The 19,086-nt window shown below is 39.3% G+C and overlaps 3 protein-coding genes across 3 annotated transcripts; all 3 read right to left on the reverse strand.

Annotated features, from left to right (window-relative positions):
• Positions 1-2,738: 2,738 nt before the first annotated feature.
• On the reverse strand, positions 2,739-12,729 carry LOC110091054 (olfactory receptor 12D1-like). The gene has a single exon (XM_078378058.1). It carries the CDS (start codon positions 4,294-4,296, stop codon positions 3,358-3,360), a length of 939 nt encoding a protein of 312 aa, XP_078234184.1. The 5' UTR covers positions 4,297-12,729; the 3' UTR covers positions 2,739-3,357.
• Positions 10,471-13,776, reverse strand: LOC110091053 (olfactory receptor 12D1-like). The gene has a single exon (XM_020815028.3). The coding sequence runs from the start codon at positions 11,407-11,409 to the stop codon at positions 10,471-10,473; it is 939 nt and encodes a 312-aa protein (XP_020670687.3). The 5' UTR covers positions 11,410-13,776.
• Positions 13,290-17,126, reverse strand: LOC144583687 (olfactory receptor 6B1-like). The gene has a single exon (XM_078378057.1). It carries the CDS (start codon positions 16,182-16,184, stop codon positions 15,159-15,161), a length of 1,026 nt encoding a protein of 341 aa, XP_078234183.1. The 5' UTR covers positions 16,185-17,126; the 3' UTR covers positions 13,290-15,158.
• Positions 17,127-19,086: the final 1,960 nt, after the last annotated feature.

A 19,086-nucleotide genomic window follows, 5' to 3' on the forward strand; every position in this document is an offset into this window, starting at 1 on the left:
ATTTGTCTTATTCTAAATGTCTAAAAAATGACCCAAGGTGATGGACATCATTTATGGCTGGACAGTGTCTGTGAAGCAACCAACATGAATGTGACCCAACTCCGGGAGGCAGTGGAAGACAGGACGGCCTGTCGTGCTCTGGTCCATGGGGTCACAAAGAGTCGGACACGACTAAACGACTAAACGAACGAACGAATAGTATTAGAACTAACATGACTGAATACGCTAAAAAGGGTCAAGCAAATAACATAAAAGAGACAGAAGCTACACCGAAACACATTCAAAGCAGTAAACTACAATCCATTAAAAAAGCCCTACTCAGGCAGACAGTCCCTCAGAAAAAGCTTGCCTGAAGAGAAAGATCTTTTCTAGCTTGCAGGTGCACAGCAAGAATGGGGCCAGCTTAGCCTCATATGGGAGGTGGTTCCATAGTCTGGGAGCAGTTCTGAGAGACTTGGATTTGAGGGAACTGGATACCTGTTAGCAGCTGTATGTACAAGCTGTCCCTAAAGTGAGTTGGGTGATTTCTTACTGAAAACACAGCACTATTTATGGACTGTGGACAGCTCAAACCCTATGATTAGAACTTGAGTTTGAGAAAGGCTGGAGTTTACAAGGGGGCCAGGTACTGAAGCTAACTCTCCAGAAAGCTGGCAGAACTAGGCAAACCGGTGCCCAATATTTCCTTGTACCTTGCTCCCTTATGTTAATAAAATCCAATTTATTATCATGCAGCATGCAAGAACTTTTCTTAATTTGCCTCTTATAAATCTGTCAATAATACTTGCCATTCATAGAGCATTTTCGTGGAACTATTCTTAGATAGATAGATAGATAGATAGATAGATAGATAGATAGATAGATAGATAGATAGATAGATAGATAGATAGATAGATAGATAGATAGATAGATAGATAGATAGATAGATAGATAGATAGATAGATAGATAGATAGATAGATAGATAGATAGATGGATGGATGGATGGATGGATGGATGGATGGATGGATGGATGGATGGATGGATGGATGGATGGATGGATGGATGGATGGATGGATGGATGGATGGATGGATGGATGGATGGATGGATGGATGAATGGATTACAATGTTATAGCTGGTTGGATAGCTTAGTGAGCTGAGTCAGTCTTTGTGGTCTTGGGCAAGTTGCATAGTCCAGGAGTATCCACTGAAGAATGGAATGGTAAACCACTTCTGAGCACTCTATACCTTTTTAAAAAAATCCCTCAAAGGACCACCATAACTCTGAATAGATCTGATAGCACTTAATTGTCAATTATGTAATCTACTGGTCAAAAGATGGTGCAGGTTATGAATTACACCATGAAACAGAAGGCTAACATTTTGTTTCATTTTTATTTAGCTGTTTAAACTCTCCATATGATATCATTCCATTAGAAATTTGGTATCCTTGATGGTCAGGAAAAGTTGTCTTTGGCAAACCTTATCTTTCAACAGAACTATAATTTGGACCAAAAAATAAAAACAAAAGATCGAAGACTAAATCTCTCCATAGAATTCTTGAGCATGTGAGGTTTTGTTACAAGGGTAAGGTAATGTGATCTTTGGGTTTTGAGCATGTCATGTCTCATGAACAAAAAGATTCACCTCCCCTGTACAAGTAGGTTTAAAGATGATCCGCTGTGAGTTACCCAATTATTTAAATGACTTTTCAATCTTTTAGAGATCCAATGGGAAACTTCACCATCCCTTCCTGGAAGTACTGAGGTAAGACTAAGCACGTTGTGTGTGTTCAGTGCTGCCCAGTCAGAACTGACTTATAGCGACCTTAATAGGGCTTTCAGAATAAGAGATATTCTAAGGAATGGGTTTACCAGTTCCCCCCAGTGAGTTTCCATGGCCAAGTGGGGATTCGAATCCTGTTCTGTCTCTCTCCTGAATTTAACACTGCAATGAGTAAATAGTACTGAATTCATGAGTAAATATTACTGGATTCAATGATACTCTATGGATTCAGTAGTACTTACGATATAAGGACTGTGTGGAAAGAAGTCTGACTTGAAAGCATCTAAGAGATGTCGTGATGTATGGAAGTGAGAGCTGGACCATAAAGAAAGCAGACCACCAAAGAATTGATGCCTTTGAATTGTGGTGCTGGAGGAGACTCTTGAGAGTCCCCTGGACTGCAAAGAGAACAAACCTATCCATTTTGAAGGAAATCAACCCTAAGCGCTCCCTGGAAGGATAGATCCTGAAGCTGAGGCTCCAATACTTTGGCCATCTCATGAGAAGAGAAGAATCCTTGGAAAAGACCCTGATGTTGGGAAAGTGTGACGGCAAGAGGAGAAGGGGACGACCGAGGATGAGATGGCTGGACAGTGTCTGCAAAGCAACCAAGATGAATTTGACACAACTCCGGGAGGCAGTGGAGAATAGGAGGACCTGGCGTGCTCTGTCCATGGGGTCACGAAGAGCCGGACACGACTAAACGACTAAACTACTACTACTAAGAGAAGGAGAGAGAAACAGTATTAGAATGAAATGTTTTATAGCAACCCATTAAACCTCAAACATCAATTTCTCCAATTTCTGAGTACTGGTGCATTTTACACTGTAAAATTGCTGACCTATAATAAAAAAAAATAAAGCCAGAAAGTAAACCCTGTAACACTCTGAAGGACTGAATTAGGAGTAGATTTCAATAGGCTAACAATAAATAGTTGAAAAGGAAAGGGATTCAGGTTTAATATCTTCATAGAATCAGAATATAGAATATGGCTATTATACATCCAGATTATCAGAATTATAAAACCCATGTGCTTTTGAAGACTTTTTATTTTATTAATAAAAGAATGGCATAGAACTGATTTTTTTAATTGATGGCCTGAACTAACTTAGTTTCAGATGACATATAAACAAGGAAGGCACACATGATCTGATTCAGTTTCAGTGGTATAAATATATAGTCAATACAAACTGCATGTCAGTAGGAATAAAAGAAGAAAAAGAGGACTGCTGAACCTTTAATGAATGTGAGAAATGGGAAGAGCATTAGGCAGAATATGCTATACATACTTCACCTGCTGAAAGACATTCTATACATCTATTAAGCATAGAGGACTCCACTCCTATTTTTTATCTGGCCACTCACCACAAAAGTCCTTCCACCTCCTGTGCTGCTGACACACAGAAAAGAGATGCTTTCATAGAATGAAAATAAACTTGTCAATTTATTTTCATATCTCTTCTTTCCCCACACATTTCCTAAGAGTAGACAACATACCATTCTCATTGTTCCTTTTCTCTGGATCTTTTTACTTGCTTCTTTTTCTCCATCATTAAAGAATTAGAATTCATGCCACACAGTTCGCACCATTGTTCATATCCTTGGATAGATGAGTCTATCCAGGCATTTCTGGATGGCTGATTTCATATCTTGATTCCTCAAGGTGTAGATCAATGGATTCAAAACTGAAGTAACTGCACTGTACATGAGGGTGGCTATCATGTCTCTCTTTGGTGAGCCTTCAGAAGATGAGGGAAGGTAATTGAACAATACTGGTACATACAGCAAACCTACAACTGTTAGATGAGAACTGCAGGTGGAGAAGGCTTTCCATCTTTTGCTGTTTGACTTGACCTTCAGTAGAAGGAAGGAAATAATGTAGAAGTAGGAAAGTAATGTTACCAGGAAAGGGATGATGACAATTGAGCCTGTGACAATGTTCAGGAGACTGAGGTTGAGTCTTGTGCTACTGCAGGCCAACTTCAGTACTGGCTTGATGTCACAGAAGAAGTGCTGAATGAAATTGGGGCCACAGAAATGAATTTGGGAAGTCATAACTGCATGCATCAGAGCATGAAAGAAGCCTAGGGCCCAAGTAGTGGCTGCCAGTAGAATACACTTCCATGTACACATGATGACTGGATAGCGTAGAGGGTAGCATATGGCGATGTAGCGATCATAAGCCATGACAGCTAAAAGAATAGCTTCACTGCTGCCTAGGAAATGGAAGAAATGCAGTTGGATGATGCATCCAGCAAAGGAGATTCTTTGATGAGCTCTGAGAAGGCCAGACAACATTTTGGGAAGGATGACTGTAGAGTAGCAAATGTCCAGGCAAGCGAGGTTGCTGAGAAAGAAATACATAGGGGTGTGAAGGTGGGTTTCTGCCACCACCACACTCACAATAGTCGCATTGCCCAACACAGTTACTAAATAAAGCACCAAGAAAAGAGAAAACAGAATGTTCCGAAGCTCTTGTTGATCTGTTAGGCCCTTAAGTATGAAATGACAAATCTCTGTCTGATTTTTCATTGCTGCTGCAATACCATCATTTTAAAAAATAGCAGCAACAATATACTCTAAATATCTCTTTAGAAAAGAATGAAAAATCCATATTAAGAAAAGAATAAATCCAAAAGGGATACTTCATTGACAGAGAAGTAGTGAAACACATCAGAAAGCAATATGTTTCTGGCACAATTTAATTCTGCACAAAGTCTCTGTAGGACAGAGAACACTATGAATCTCTGTTTGCCAAATTAAGAAACTGGGATGTGATCCTCTATAGGTTTTGTATCCTTAAGCCCAAATGCAATGAAAAGGCAATGTATACAAAGGTCCTTTTTTATTTTCTTGTGTTTTGAGGAGAGGGACATCATGGTGAATTGTTATCTTTCATCTTTGTGATGTGCCCAGCAGAAAGTCTATTATGCTAGATGGTATGTCTCCAAATAATCTTCTATTTTTGTCATCAAATGCCTGCAGTTCTATTCTCTCTTCTCTTCAAAGGTGTGCGACTGAACACATAAAATGGGAAGGTCTGTTTCACGACATTTCTGGGGTTCATTTAAGCATCCTGACTTGCTGTACACCTGAGGAAAGTACATGTCCTCCTCGATTTCTCTAATGAAGTTCATGAATCACTCGAGATTACTTAGGTAGAAGAACACCAAAACAATAATCTCTGGGATGGAAAACAGCAATGAATATAATTATGAAGACTGCTGAACACTGGAGATTCTTATAGTGATTTCACGACAGCCAGGTTAATGTTAGTTAGCTAAAGAGTTGTTCTATTTAGCAATAGAACCACAGAAATAGAGATGGGCATGAATTAAAGCACAAATCATCAAATGCGTTCAAAAATTGCTAATTTATCAATTTGCTTTGTATGAATCAATGCTCTCCAAGCAAATATGCATTGAAGAGTTTTTAGGAATTTTTGATGTGTCAATTTGTTGGGCTATATAATGCCCCCCAGCACCCCAGAGACACCAAAACTAACTAGTAGCTCCCCTCGACTCTCCTCTACAATATCTCACAGTTTGGTGAAGACTGGATTTCCCCAAACCCATTGATAAATGGCACTTTCCCAGGGTGAGCCACGTTGTGTGTGTGTATAACTAGGATGACTGAAACAAATCTTCCCCAAATTTGGAGGGATTATAGAGGAGGGTCAGGGGAAGTTTCACTGTGATTTTGGTGTCTCTAGGTGCCTGGAGAAAACTTAGCCGGGGTGGGCCCTCTTTTTGTGTATATAACTTGGATGTCTGAAACCCAAACTTCACCATCCTCACAGGTCTTCTGGAGGAGAGTCAGTGGAAGGTACTCTTCACTTTGAGTGTCTCTAGGTGCTTGGGGGCTATTTTATAGGGTTTTAAAGTAAAAAGAATGATGAATCAATTCATCAATTTGTCAGGAAAACAACCCATAAATTTGTAATTCATGATTCATCGACCTTGATGAATCATGAATCAAAACAAATTACCATTTTTCTGATTCATGCCCCTCTCTAAACAGAGCACATGAGGAAGCATGGAGGCACTGAATGTTTTACTCCAGATCAGCTATGAACCCGTATGGTGTCTTCCTACATTGACAAGCTGCTGCCATTTTCATTGATTTTCAGTCTTGCAATTTTTGCATTCCCAAAAGGTATCTCTACTCCTTTTTGACTTATATGTTTTTTTTCACAAACACACAATACAAATGCACACACACACACACACACATACACACACACCTGGACTTCCTGGAAAAGTATTATGAGGAAAAGCTTTGGTCTGGATGCCTCTGTATGTTCAGACAGATTGGGTAGCCAATATGATACACTTGAATTTGGGCTACCAGGCACCTAGTCAGCCATGAAAGGGTACACCCTAAGTCCAGTGAGGCTAGTGATTACAGATACAGAGGGACTCATTACTTGTACTCTTCTCATCTGAATGGGTCATATAAGAATGCATCAGAACACCTTCCTTGATGTTAAATATTTGTTTCCTCCTCCCCCCAAAAATCTCACAAGACTGCCTTTCTCATCAAGATTAGCTTTTTCTTCTTGTGATATTTTCCTATGTATGATCCAGAACTGAGTGGGTTTCAAACATGGCACACTTCATTTTGTCAAATAGGCCCAGCCTAGTGGGCATATTTTAGAAAGTGTGCTGATTGGGCATGTCATGACCAAATCTCCCTAAAGAGCATATGGTGTTCGAGTAGAGAGTTCCACAGGCTACAAATCTACCATTTTACACTGAGGCAAGTCCTCAACCATCAGCAGTGGGGGCATAAACCTGAGTTTTTCTTCCTCTGTCTCTTCTTCTCTTTTGTATGTCTTAGTGATCTGCAGTCTGACAAAGATGGACTTCATTTTTCTTACGAAGTATTGAGTTTACATGATTTTTAAATCATGCAGCATATAAACCCTGCTTTTCTTTTCCTGTCTCTTATAAATCTGTTAAATTACACATGCCACTCACATCACTTTTTCTTGATAACTATATCAAGATTTATTTATTGATTGATTACAATTTTATTAACTGGCTGAATAGCTTAGTGAACTGCATCCTGGGAATTTTATTCTCCAAGGTGGCTTTTAGAAGAAGAGCCAGACTTTGTGCTGTTAGAGAAACTACACAGTCCCAGAGTATTCACTGTAGAAGGGAATGATAAACCACTTCTGAGTACTCTATACCTTTTTAAAAAAATTCTTCAGAGCACCACCATGATTTAAATTGATTTAATAGTACTTAATTCTTACTGATGATCGTGCAGGTTTGGAATCAGACCATGAAACAGAAATCCAAAACCCAAGATTCCATTTTGTTTTTATTTACCGATTTAACACATCCATACCATAACGACGACTACGTTGGCTTGGGCACGTCGTGAGAATGGCTGATGGTCGGATTCCAAAGGATCTCCTGTATGGAGAACTAGTGCAGGGAAAGCGCCCCAGAGGGAGACCACAACTGCGTTACAAGGACATCTGCAAGCGAGATCTGAAGGCCTTAGAAATAGACCTCAACAGATGGGAAACCCTGACATCTGAGCGTTCAGCCTGGAGGCAGGCACTGCATCACAGCCTCTCCCAATTTGAAGAGACCCCTGCCCAGCAGGCTGAGGCAAAGAGGAAGTCACAAAAGCAGCAAAACCAGGGAGCTGGACAGGGGACAGATTGGATTTGTCCTCAGTGTGGAAGGGATTGTCACTCTTGAATTGGCCTTCTCAGCCACACTAGACGCTGCACCAAGTCCTCCATACAGAGCACGGTACCATAGTCTTTCTAGACTGAAGGATGCCTAACTAACTAACCATAACATTCCATCAGAAATTTTGTATTTTCAATAGGCAGGGCAACTTCCATTTAAAAAACCCTAAATAAATAATATAATAGAACAATGTGTATTTTATTTGGTCTCTGGCTGCAGAGCCAGAGGTTGTGAGTTTGATCCTCTCCTGTGAGTAGTCATCCTGAGTGGCTATTGGCAAGTTGCACAGCCCCAGGGCAGCCCCAGAAGAAGGAAATGATAAATCACTTCTGTGTATTCTCTACTTGGAAGACCCTGAAAAATGTCAGAGCTGATTTGATAACACATGATTAAGATAAGTCAGAACTGATTTGATAGCACATGATAACAGGGTACCAGTAATAAAATTTGCCAGATAAATGTATTGCCAGAAGGTGCCTCTAGTTTGGGGTGGGCCACCATGGACACTTTTCAGCTTTACTTCTGTGCAGTCTCACAATTGATCACAATGGCTATGGAGGATGGGAAAGGAAATTTGATCATATATGCTTCAGCCATGAGTCCCCATCTCTGTTCTAAGTGATGGAGGTCTAATCATCACTGTTTCTGTGATGGATATACTGTTTCTTTTTATTTACTCTATTCCTCTAACTACAAGAACCACAATGATGAAGGAAGCATTCAATTCACAAAGAGACATTGAACAATGTGTATTACTGGATATTCTGTTACTCTTTTTCCTGTGCAATTTCTATATGAACATAAGAATTCACAGGAAGGTTTTTGTTGTTGCTGTTGCTGTTGCTGTTGCTGTTGCTGTTGCTGTTGCTGTTGTTGTTGTTGTTGTTGTTGTTGTTGTTGTTGTTGTTTCTCTTTTTTAATTAATAAAATCAATCTGTGCTTATTAAACATCATGATATATGGTTCAACCTATATTCATTTGTTAATACAGATTAGGCCTAATATCTACACCACATTTCTAACTATTGATAGAACAGACTCCACATTTGAAAATATTCTGAATCTTCTTTCTCTTTGATTTCCTTTCCTTTCTTATTTATGGAAAGAAATAATCTACAATATGTTCTAAATTCTTTTCTCAAGTGTGTAAGATAACCTCACCTGGAAAAGATGAATTTGACAAACTTTTATATTTCAGTAAAACTTTCATTTCAAGACCAAATCTCTTCATAGAATTCTTGCACATGTGAGCTTCAGATTTAATCATGCCATAATAGATAGATTCACCTCATCTGTACAATTCTGTTAGAAGACGATCTGTGATGAGTTTCGTGATCTGTTAAAATGACTTTATAGACCTCCAATAGGAGATCTCATCTTCCTCTGAAATAAAACAAATCATTATGTTGAGATAATTATAAAAATATTTCTCTCTCTCCTGGCTTTAACACTGGAATCAGCATTTTGAATGAATTTAATGGAAGCCAGGTATGTGGATTCAGTAGCACTTACTTATGATACTAGGGCAGTGTGGAAATAAGGCATCTAAGAGTAGGAGACAGAGGCATATGCCTTGAGAACTGGAATATTTTACAGAACCGAAGACTCGGCAGTTCATTTAACCCCAAACACAACAATTTATCTGATGTTGCCTATCCAGCTGATTGTGCTCCCTCTCCTTTCTAGTGAAACATAAATATGATGTGGAAGATTCCTGAAAACAGCAGCATGTCCAGTACTTGGGAGAATTAAATATGCAATTATACAGTTCCATTTAAATTTAGACTCACGCAGGAACTCATTTCTAATTATTGGTGCATAAGAGTACACTTTAATACTGCAGACTAACACAAATCTACCAGGGAGTAAGCCCCATAACACTCACAGGGACTCTGGAAGTTAAGTCATGGCAACTGGACTTCTTTCTTGTTAGTCTGAAACATTTTTCTACTCATCCAAGTAGTTTCCTCAGTCTGAGGAGAGTTTGGTAGAAGATCCCTGATATATCCTCCACTTTGGTTTTACTTCCCCCAGGTATGACCAGGCTCGTTAGAAGGATTTTCACTCACACACACCCCCAGTCTTCTAGGGGAAGTGAAACCAACATGGAGGATATATCAGGGACCTCCTACCAAACTCTCCTCAGACTGAAGAAGCTACTTGGATGAGTAGCAAAATGTTTCAACCTAAGAAGAAAGAAGTCCATTTGCCATGACTCAACTTTCAGATAACCTCACCTGGATGACTGAGAAGCTTCACAGATATACTCAAAGGTATATCTGAATTGGGAGAAGATTTCTACAGGCTTGGCTTATATATTAAAACATCAAACAGCTGAAAAGGAAAAAAGATACAGGTGTAATATCTTCAAAATATAACATAGCTAATATCCAATCAGATTATCAGGATTATAATCCCCATGAGTTCTGGATAATTTTTTACTCATCAAAGTAGGGTGTACAATTGATTTTCTTAATGATGGCCTGAGGAGGTGGTGGGTGGGAGGCTTTTCCAGCTTAGTTTAAGATAACATACTAACAAGAAACACACATTTCACTATCATTGATATAAAATGTAGCAAGTACAAACCACAAACCATTGCAGAAGGTAGACGTAAAAGAAAAGAAGACTGCGGCACCATCAATGGATTTAAAAAATCGGGAACACATCAAACATAGTTTGTCATACAACTTTCACCTGAAAGTCTTTGTTCTACACATAGTGGGCTCCTCTACTACTTTTCACCTCGTCACTCTACCACAAAAGTCTTTTTTTTACCTCCTGAGTTGCTGATGCATAGAAAAGAGACTGTTTCACAGAATGAAAACAAACCTATGTATTTACGTTCCCTTCTCCTCTATTCTCATGTGTTTCCCAATATCAGAAAGCCTATCCTTCTTGTTATCATTTTCCCCTCAATCTTTGCTTTTCACTTGTCATTTTTCTCCATGAAATTAAGGCATTACAAACTATGTCACAGAGTCTGCACCATTGTTCATATCTCTGGAGAGATGAGTCTACCCAGGCATTTCCGGATGGCTGATTTCATATCTTGATTCCTCAAGGTGTAGATCAAAGGATTCAAAACAGAAGTGACTACACTGTACATGAGGGTGGCTATCATGTCTACTTGCGGTGACTCTCTTGATGAGGAGCGAATGTAGTTAAACAGTACTGGCACATACAGCAAACCTACAACTGTTAGATGGGAACTGCAGGTGGAGAAGGCCTTCCATCTTTTGCTGTTTGACTTGACCTTCAGTAGAAGGAAGGAGATAATGTAGAGGTAGGAAAAGAGTGTTAGGAAGAAAGTAGTCATGGCAATTAAGACGGTGACAATATTGAGGAGACTGAGGTTGAGTCTTGTGCTACTGCAGGCCAATCTCAGTACTGGCTTGATGTCACAGAAGAAGTGCTGAATGAAATTGGGGCCACAGAAATGAAGTTGGGAAGTCATGATTGCATGCATCAGAGCATGAAAGAAACCTGTCGTCCAAGTGGCAGCTGCCAGTAGAACACAGTTCCGTGTACACATGATGATTGAATAGCGTAGAGGGTTGCATATGGCGACGTAGCGATCATAAGCCATGACAGTTAAAAGTATAGCTTCACTGCTGCCTAGGAAATGGAAGAAATGCAGTTGGGTGATGCATCCAGCAAAGGAGATTATGTGATGGGCTCTGAGAAGGCCAGATAACATTTTGGGAAGGATGACTGTAGAGTAGCAAATGTCCAGGCAAGAGAGGTTACTGAGAAAGAAATACATAGGGGTGTGAAGGTGGGTCTCTGCCGCCACCACACTGACAATAGTCCCATTGCCCAACACAGTTACTAAGTAAAGCACTAAGAAAAGAGAAAACAGAATGTTCCGAAGCTCTTGTTGATCTGTTAGGCCCTTAAGTATGAAATGAGTAATCTCTGTCTCATTCTTCATTGCTACTGCAAAACCAACACTTTTTAAAGGGCTTCAATAATTTCAGCAGGGTGTGTGTGTATGTGTGTTTGTGTGTGTGTGTGTTTGTGTGTGTGTGTGTGTGTTAAAAGGTAGAATTTAAGATTCCTGTCAAGAAGATATCGAGATTTGTTGGCATTTTAGTGACAGACAACTAAAGAAATATCTTACTTTCAGCAAGGAGGCAATACATTTGTTTGCTCTTCATGAAAATCTGCAGGCCATATAGTAGTGTTACTGAGTACTGGCCAAAGTAAAATGTGTTGTCAAATCTATTGTGGAGTTTGCACACATACATACAAATACAATGATTGGAGGCAGCATTCAAATTTTCTAACCTTTCTACTGTGGCTTGTAGACAAGAACTTGATGGTGGCTTCTGATCTTGCAGTATGCTCTGAAGGAAGTCCTTTTTTCAGGAGATTATGCCAACATAGAATCTTTTCTTTCTTCCATCTGTGACATGTAAAACTGTTCAGTCTTCTCTCTAAAGGTGTGTTACTGGATGGGTAAAATGGGAAGGTGACTTGCTAGGCTTTCAAGTATAAAAGGAAGCATGCACATGCCAGGGTAGAGCAGTAAACGTTATATCTGAACAGCAAAAGCCCTCTTGACTCTCTATGTCACTGGGGAAGCACAATCTCCATCTCTTCTTTGGTTTGTCTTTAATGAAGTCAGTGTAACACTTGAGATTGCCTGTATGGAACAATAACAAAACCTATAATTCCCTAGAAGGGGGACCAACTTTCAGGATAATTTGAAGAACTCTGGAGACTCTTGAAGATGCTTTGCAATAACTTCTTAATTTCCAAATATACGGACAGAAAAAAGAGTAGAAACAAAGGACATGGGTATTCTACTCTAGAGAGCAGAACTCCCAAGATGCCTCTATCCTTCAACCAGCACTTGCTTTTCCATTCTTTTTCTATCTTATTTTCTGCACTGCCAAAATCTGCCTCTGTCCCTATTTGACCTAGATTTTCATTCAGATAGGCACACAGACACACATAAACACACTTTAACCTTTTTGTCTTTTCAGGAGACATGAAAGGGGCATCATTCTCTCCAGAAATTAATATAGGCATTCAGTGCTGAGACAGATTAGGTCCAAAATGAGGCCATCAAGATCTATTAACATAGGGGAAATCCCAATATTTGCTGGTTAATTTAAAAAAAAACTGTGGAGAAAAAAACATTCAGGGAGCGAGACAATCCAATGAGGAATGAAAATGGTTGGTTCCTATTCAGCATGATGACAGCTGGGCAGGAACTGAAAACTGGGGGAGAGGTGGAATGGAATATCAAGCATAGTGGATGGGATAGCTAGCTGAAACTTTGACCAAAAGTACAGTAGGATTCCCCCCCATCCATGGGACCACTGTCCACTGATTCATTTATCTTCTGCCTGACAATTTTGGGGTAAACTCTCCCCCAAAAAACCCCCAGAAATGTATATTTATACATATTTCCAGGATGTAGGTATCAGAACTGACTTTTAGAGGGAACCAGAGACCATGCAATGTACAGTGCTTGATATTTATTCTTCTTCAGCCTGTTGCTAAAGAGCACTTTCATGGAGGGACCTGCTTTGGAGGGGCGCTATAATTTGGATGCCTATATCCAATCTGTGACAAATCTGGAGGGGGTGGGGAGGAGAATTGTCTGAAAACTCACTGTGAGCTTGGCATCTCTAGCTCACTCAGAGGCCATTTTACCAACTCCCCAAAATCCAAAACTGCATGAACCACAAAACAGTTCATTTTGTCAGAAGATTCATAAAAGTTCATGGTTTGTGAATAATGACAAACCTTGGACCATCATGAACCACCATTTTCCCAGTCCATGCCCATCTCTAGTCAGTATTTTTTTGCATCTTGTAATTATTTAATTCTCAATCATTATCTAAGTTATTTGTTTCTGAGGATCAGCTGCTGTTCGTTTCAGTTTTATCTTTCTGTATTCTGTATAATATGGGCATGAAGAGGTCTCAGCATACTTGCTTAGGAAAAAAGTTAATGCCAATGAACATGTTTCATTCCTCATTGTCCTACCCTCTCAATAAGAGTTTATAAAAGAAAAAGAAGGGGGAAAACAATGTCCATTCATGCTTGTTGCTTTGGCATTGAACTTTGTCATAAGAAGTGAATGATCCTGTTTGGTATCGCCCTGGTCCTTCCATGCAATAGATGATCAGATGTTTGATGAAGAGGTAAAACTGGATAATTTCAATATGAAAATTAGGGTAGGTCTGGAGTACTATTAAGCAAGGGATCATTTCGTGTGAATCTGAACAATAGAGTATTCTACATTCATGCTGGGTGATGGTGGAATGAAGCTATGGTAATATCTTTCCCCTCTCAGATTGCATAGAAATGTCAGTGGTCTTTAGTTGTGTTAAGTACAATCTACCAACCAGATGCTCATGGATAAAATAATTGGTGATAGGTTAGAATGAACTGAAATAACTTGAGAAATTCATTTTAGAAATTTAGTATTGTTTGTCCCAAAAGGTCTTCAAAATATTGAGCAGAATCATGTAGGATGAAACACCAGGACTTACACACACACAAATAAGGGGTAATGGATACCTGCTTGTGATAATGGTATAGAAAGCCAGCTTTCAGCCATTGTGCATGTGAGTGGGTGGGAGACAGGCTTTTGGCTAATCAGAGCTAGATATGTGACAATTGGTGGGAATACTACTGCTTTTCCATCTAAGGTAGCTAACCTGGTGGTTACATCTCAAAAATCCAGAAGCAGGTTTATTTAATCCTAAGGCATCTCCAAAATGATAATAAGAGCTATAAACAAATTCAGGAACCCCACTGAGTATTTAGCCTAATTAACTGGGCTGGGTATATTTTAGAGTTCTTTCCCTAACTGGGCTCAGTAGTAATTCACTTTTAGCAGCGCCTGGTCATAGATATTTGTTGGACACTCCAGTAATGTATGTCAGATAAACTTCAGATAGAAGATATATATATTTTTCCCAGCAACAAATGGAGCAGTCCATCTGTTTTTCACTAGGGTTATGTCAAGTTTGCTTTATTTTGCAATGACTCCTATAATCAATAATTTCCAAAAAGGGTGTGCAGTTTGCCTGATGAAATGCTGTAACACAAAATAAGAATCTGTCAAACCATTTAGACTGGAAATAACGTTCTTGTAACTGTAATAACTGGATCAATACATTTGTTTCTTTGTAAGTGGAAGTGACAGACAATAGAGCTTAGCACTGGGTGCAGTACTAGTTTAAGTGAAGTATAGTTTCGGAGGATAAAAAATACAGCACTGTTAAAAAAAACTGGGGTTGAGGAGGAAGAGAAATAGAGCATTAAGACTGGGGAGGAACTAATGGGCTTCAATCCCAAATGAAGCTAGTTCTATAATACATATATTTTTTCATATATATTCAAAACACAATTTGCATATACTATTATTAGTATACATTATTTATTAAGGTTAGATAAATTTGCAGATCCTTATTGATCATATTTGGCCACACCTTTAACCAATCTGAACCTGCTCATCAGGCAAATTAGAAAACCAGATTTATTCTTTATGCAGAACCAATGGAGCAATATAGACACACAATACAGGGGGTTTGATCCAAATAAATTTATTTCAATAGGAGTTTTACAATCTGAACAACTAAAAAGGTTATTTTCTTTTTCAACAAGTCTATAAAGCAAATACAGTTTGAAACTCCAGTTACATCCACAACTCCTATCTCATTCTAGTCTAGAGTGCCTGCTAAAAATACTTCTTGGAAAACTAAAGAACTGAGATGTGTGTTTACTTAAAGCTTCCTTCACTTCTCTATTTCTTAGACAGTATACAATGGGATTGACAATGGGAGTTAAAACTGTATAAAAGACAGAGAATATTTTATTCAGATCTTTCAGAATGTTGGTTTTTGGAAGCATGTAGACAATGAGGAGGGTTCCGTAAAAAATGGTCACTATGGTGAGATGAGATGAGCAAGTAGAGAAGGCCTTTTGTCTCCCAATGTTGGATGGAATTCTCAGGATAGTAGAAATGATCAAACTATAAGACATCAAAGTCAAAAGAAATGGGACAAGAGCTATTAAGGGAGAGAGAATGAAAGCCATTAATTCCATCTTTTGAGTATCACCACAGGCAAGCTTAATCACTGGGGTGAAGTCACAAAAGAAATGGTCAAGAATGGGAGGGCCACAAAATGATAACTGGGACATGAGATAGGTTGTCACAGAGTTAAGGATAAAACAGAGCATACATGATCCCACTATAAACTGCATACAGACAATATTATTCATTAAGGTAGAGTAATGAAGAGGCTTACAAATGGCTAAATACCGGTCATAAGACATAGCAGCCAACAGGTAACATTCTGATCCTACCAGAGAGCCAAAGAAATAATATTGCAGAAAACAGCCCTGAAGAGAAATTGTCTTTTTTCCTGTCAGGAAACTGCACAGCATTCTGGGTAGAATAGTTGAGCTATAGACGATCTCCAAGCAAGAAAGGATCACCAGGAAGAAATACATGGGGGAATGAAGATTCTGATCACATGCAATAAGAACAATTATTAGAAGGTTTCCAGCTATGGTTGCAAAGTAGATAAGGAGAAACACCCAAAAGAGTAGGATCTGCAGTTCAGAAATATCAGTAAATCCGAAGAGAATGAATTCTGGGAAATCTGTTTGGTTCATCCATTCTTGGGTTCTTGTTGCATAAGTCATGTGAAAAGGAAAATGCAAGAAGAGCCATGTCATGGTGTTCGGTGAATTTATTCAACGATTTTTAGTATTTCATAATATATTGGATCTGCAAGAAACACAATACATTCGAAGATCAGATGAAAGAATTCCATTTAGGTGCTGAAATACTGGGTCAAACCAGACTAGATGGGTCTTCTCTCTAAATAGCTGTTTTCTACCCTCCAATGAGAGATATATGCCCAACCAGCCAACCTTACACATTAAGCATGTGGTTACTTTCTAATGACTAGTTGCAGTAGAAAAGATTCTAAATGCAAGATGCAGAATCAACAGATATTTTGCAGTAGAACAGACATTTTACCCCTTGAGGGAGCACTTCTCTATAAAACATACTATGAGTATAAATGACCCAAGCTTTATTTGCATGGACTATTTAGGACTACATGGGTTTTGGGAACTGTACCACCTCATCCAGATGTCACCAAAACCATTGTGTTTTCAACATGAAAATTCTCAAAGTAATATTTTGGGCATGTTCAAACTCTGCAGCCACTGAAGTGAGTCATCCAGAGACTATCCCCCCCCCCCCCCGTGAGATGATTCGTAATTCATTTTCTATTACAGTAAATATTTCTAATCTCACATCTGTACCTATATTTTAGCATACACAATTTTATACAAATAAGTGCACCCTCTTGCCCTCCTTTTTGATAATGTATAAGTGGTCCATTAAGAAACAATATCCTGTGAACTCCAATTGCAAGATAAATTGTTCACATTAATGACTCTCTGGAACTGAATTGCTCCGGGATTAATGTATTTCTGGACCTGCGTTGTCCATGTTCAAGGCACTAAAAAGAAAAAGGAAAAGAAAAAGAAAACAAATCATCAGTGGACAATGGCATTGTCATCAGCCCCTCATAAAACAGCTTCCAGCAGTCTTCTCAAACAAGGAAATGCAAGTTCTTTAGACTAACAGGTGAACTAGTTCTAAAATAACAACAATAATAATTTCAATTCCTTTATTACGATCAATAGATCAGACAAAACAATAATAATTGTGTGCTGTCAAATCAATTCTGACCTACAGCAAACCTTTTTAGGATTTTCTAGGTAGAATGTACTCAGAACTCGTTTATGTTCTTCTGGGGTCATTCCTGGGACAATGCAGCTTCTCCAAAGCCACACGGCCTGACTCTTTTCCTGGGAGAAACAGTGGGGGAAGTCCTAACCTCTGGCTCCTCAGCCAGATACCTAACTCACTGAGCTTTTTAACAGTTGTGGAAAACAAGCTCAGAGTGTGATATAAAATTCTCAGAATGCTGCTTCTAGAATAGCAGGCCTTTCTATTTTTAAAGTTGTGTTCCATGGTTGCTATGATGCTAAAGGGTAAACTGTGTGGATTGAGAAAAGATTTTCTTTTTTTTCCTTTCTTCCTTCTTTTTCTAAACAAGCAAACTTGAAAAGTCCCTTGTACACAAGCTCTCTGAACCTGACAGATTTACTGTTTTCCTGAGGATCTATCCTCTGATAGCTTTTACAGATCACTGTCCAGAGAAAGAAGCTACTGCCTCTTTGGTTTCCAATATAAACCAACTGAAGGCATACAAGTTGGCTCAAATCTGGAGTACAAACTGAATAGAACACAAATCACTCTATGCTGAATGACGTACATTCCAAAACCCCTGGACTGGCCTTGACATCAGATTGGACAAGCATGCTGCTAAAAACCTTCAACATTTCTTATTTCTTTGTTAACATACCTTGTTCGAAATAATGTCCTCAAGTATAATTCCTTTCTATTAATATTTTCTTAAGTGCTAGCCAGTCTTGATGCCAATTATTTTGAGTGTTGTACATTTAGAACTTACAGAATTAGAAGAAGCTGAAGGGAATGTAGTAGAAAATGTGGTCTCATCAATTTTCCAAACGCAGGTGTGCACACACACACAAACACAAGCACAGTGCTTAAATACATCCTGAACTGAATCAGTATCACTGGTGCAAAAAAGCTTAATTTGAGGTATCTAGGGAATTAATTACATGCTTCTGTAAATACTTTAACCTGCAACCATGACAAATGAACAATATTTCCCCCCATTGGGAGAACTGTGTTTCCAGTGATCCATGTTAGAGATGGGGACAAATATAAAAGATAGCTTTTTCCGACAAATATAGCCGATTCGTTAAATATTCATTGATCCATATTTGTGGGTTGTTACCTGTCTGTCATGGGTTTGGAGGGAAAGTTCCATCCTATGGGGAGTGGAAGGCGGGACATCAGGAGGAGGGGCTGTACTGTATATATATATGTGATGCGTGTGTGGAGAAGGGGAGACGCTGGGATGTGACGAAGCAGCAGCTGGGAAGAAGAAGCTGGTGTGGGAGTCTGTGTGTCAGACAGGGTACTACTGTGTGTCAGAGTACCAACCTGATAGGTTCAGGTGTCTGTTGGTTAGCCAGAACTGATAGGTTCAGGGTCTGTGCTTCAAGTTAAGGGTTCTGTGTGAACCAAACTTTGTGTATGTAAGAGTGAAACTAAGCCACGTTACTTTATCTTATTCACCTGATTATTTTATTTTCCCTGTGTGTTGTATTTAAATAAACCTTGTTCTTTTATTTGTTTAAAAATCCATCCCTGGTCTGTGTGACTTCTTACAGGGAATGGTTGGTGGCAGCTTAGTTAAAGTGTGGCAGATCCCAGTAGGTCTGGGTTTGTCACATTGATTGGTGGCAGCGGTGGGATACGACTGGTCCAGTTGTCCAGTGGTCCAGCAAAGCCTTGGCAAGTGTGCCCAGAGCAAGGGGGGTCTAGTCAGGGACAATCTGAGGCGCGTAGGTAATCTTCTAGGTGTACCTCACGGGGAGGTGCGCTAGTGGAAGAACGTGCCAACTGGGGAGACTAGATTAAGGTGCTCTGAGGCAGCCTGGTTTTGGCGGGAAAAAAGCTGAGGCA

Source organism: Pogona vitticeps, chromosome 6, assembly GCF_051106095.1.
Source record: "Pogona vitticeps strain Pit_001003342236 chromosome 6, PviZW2.1, whole genome shotgun sequence".
NCBI lineage: Eukaryota > Metazoa > Chordata > Lepidosauria > Squamata > Agamidae > Pogona > Pogona vitticeps.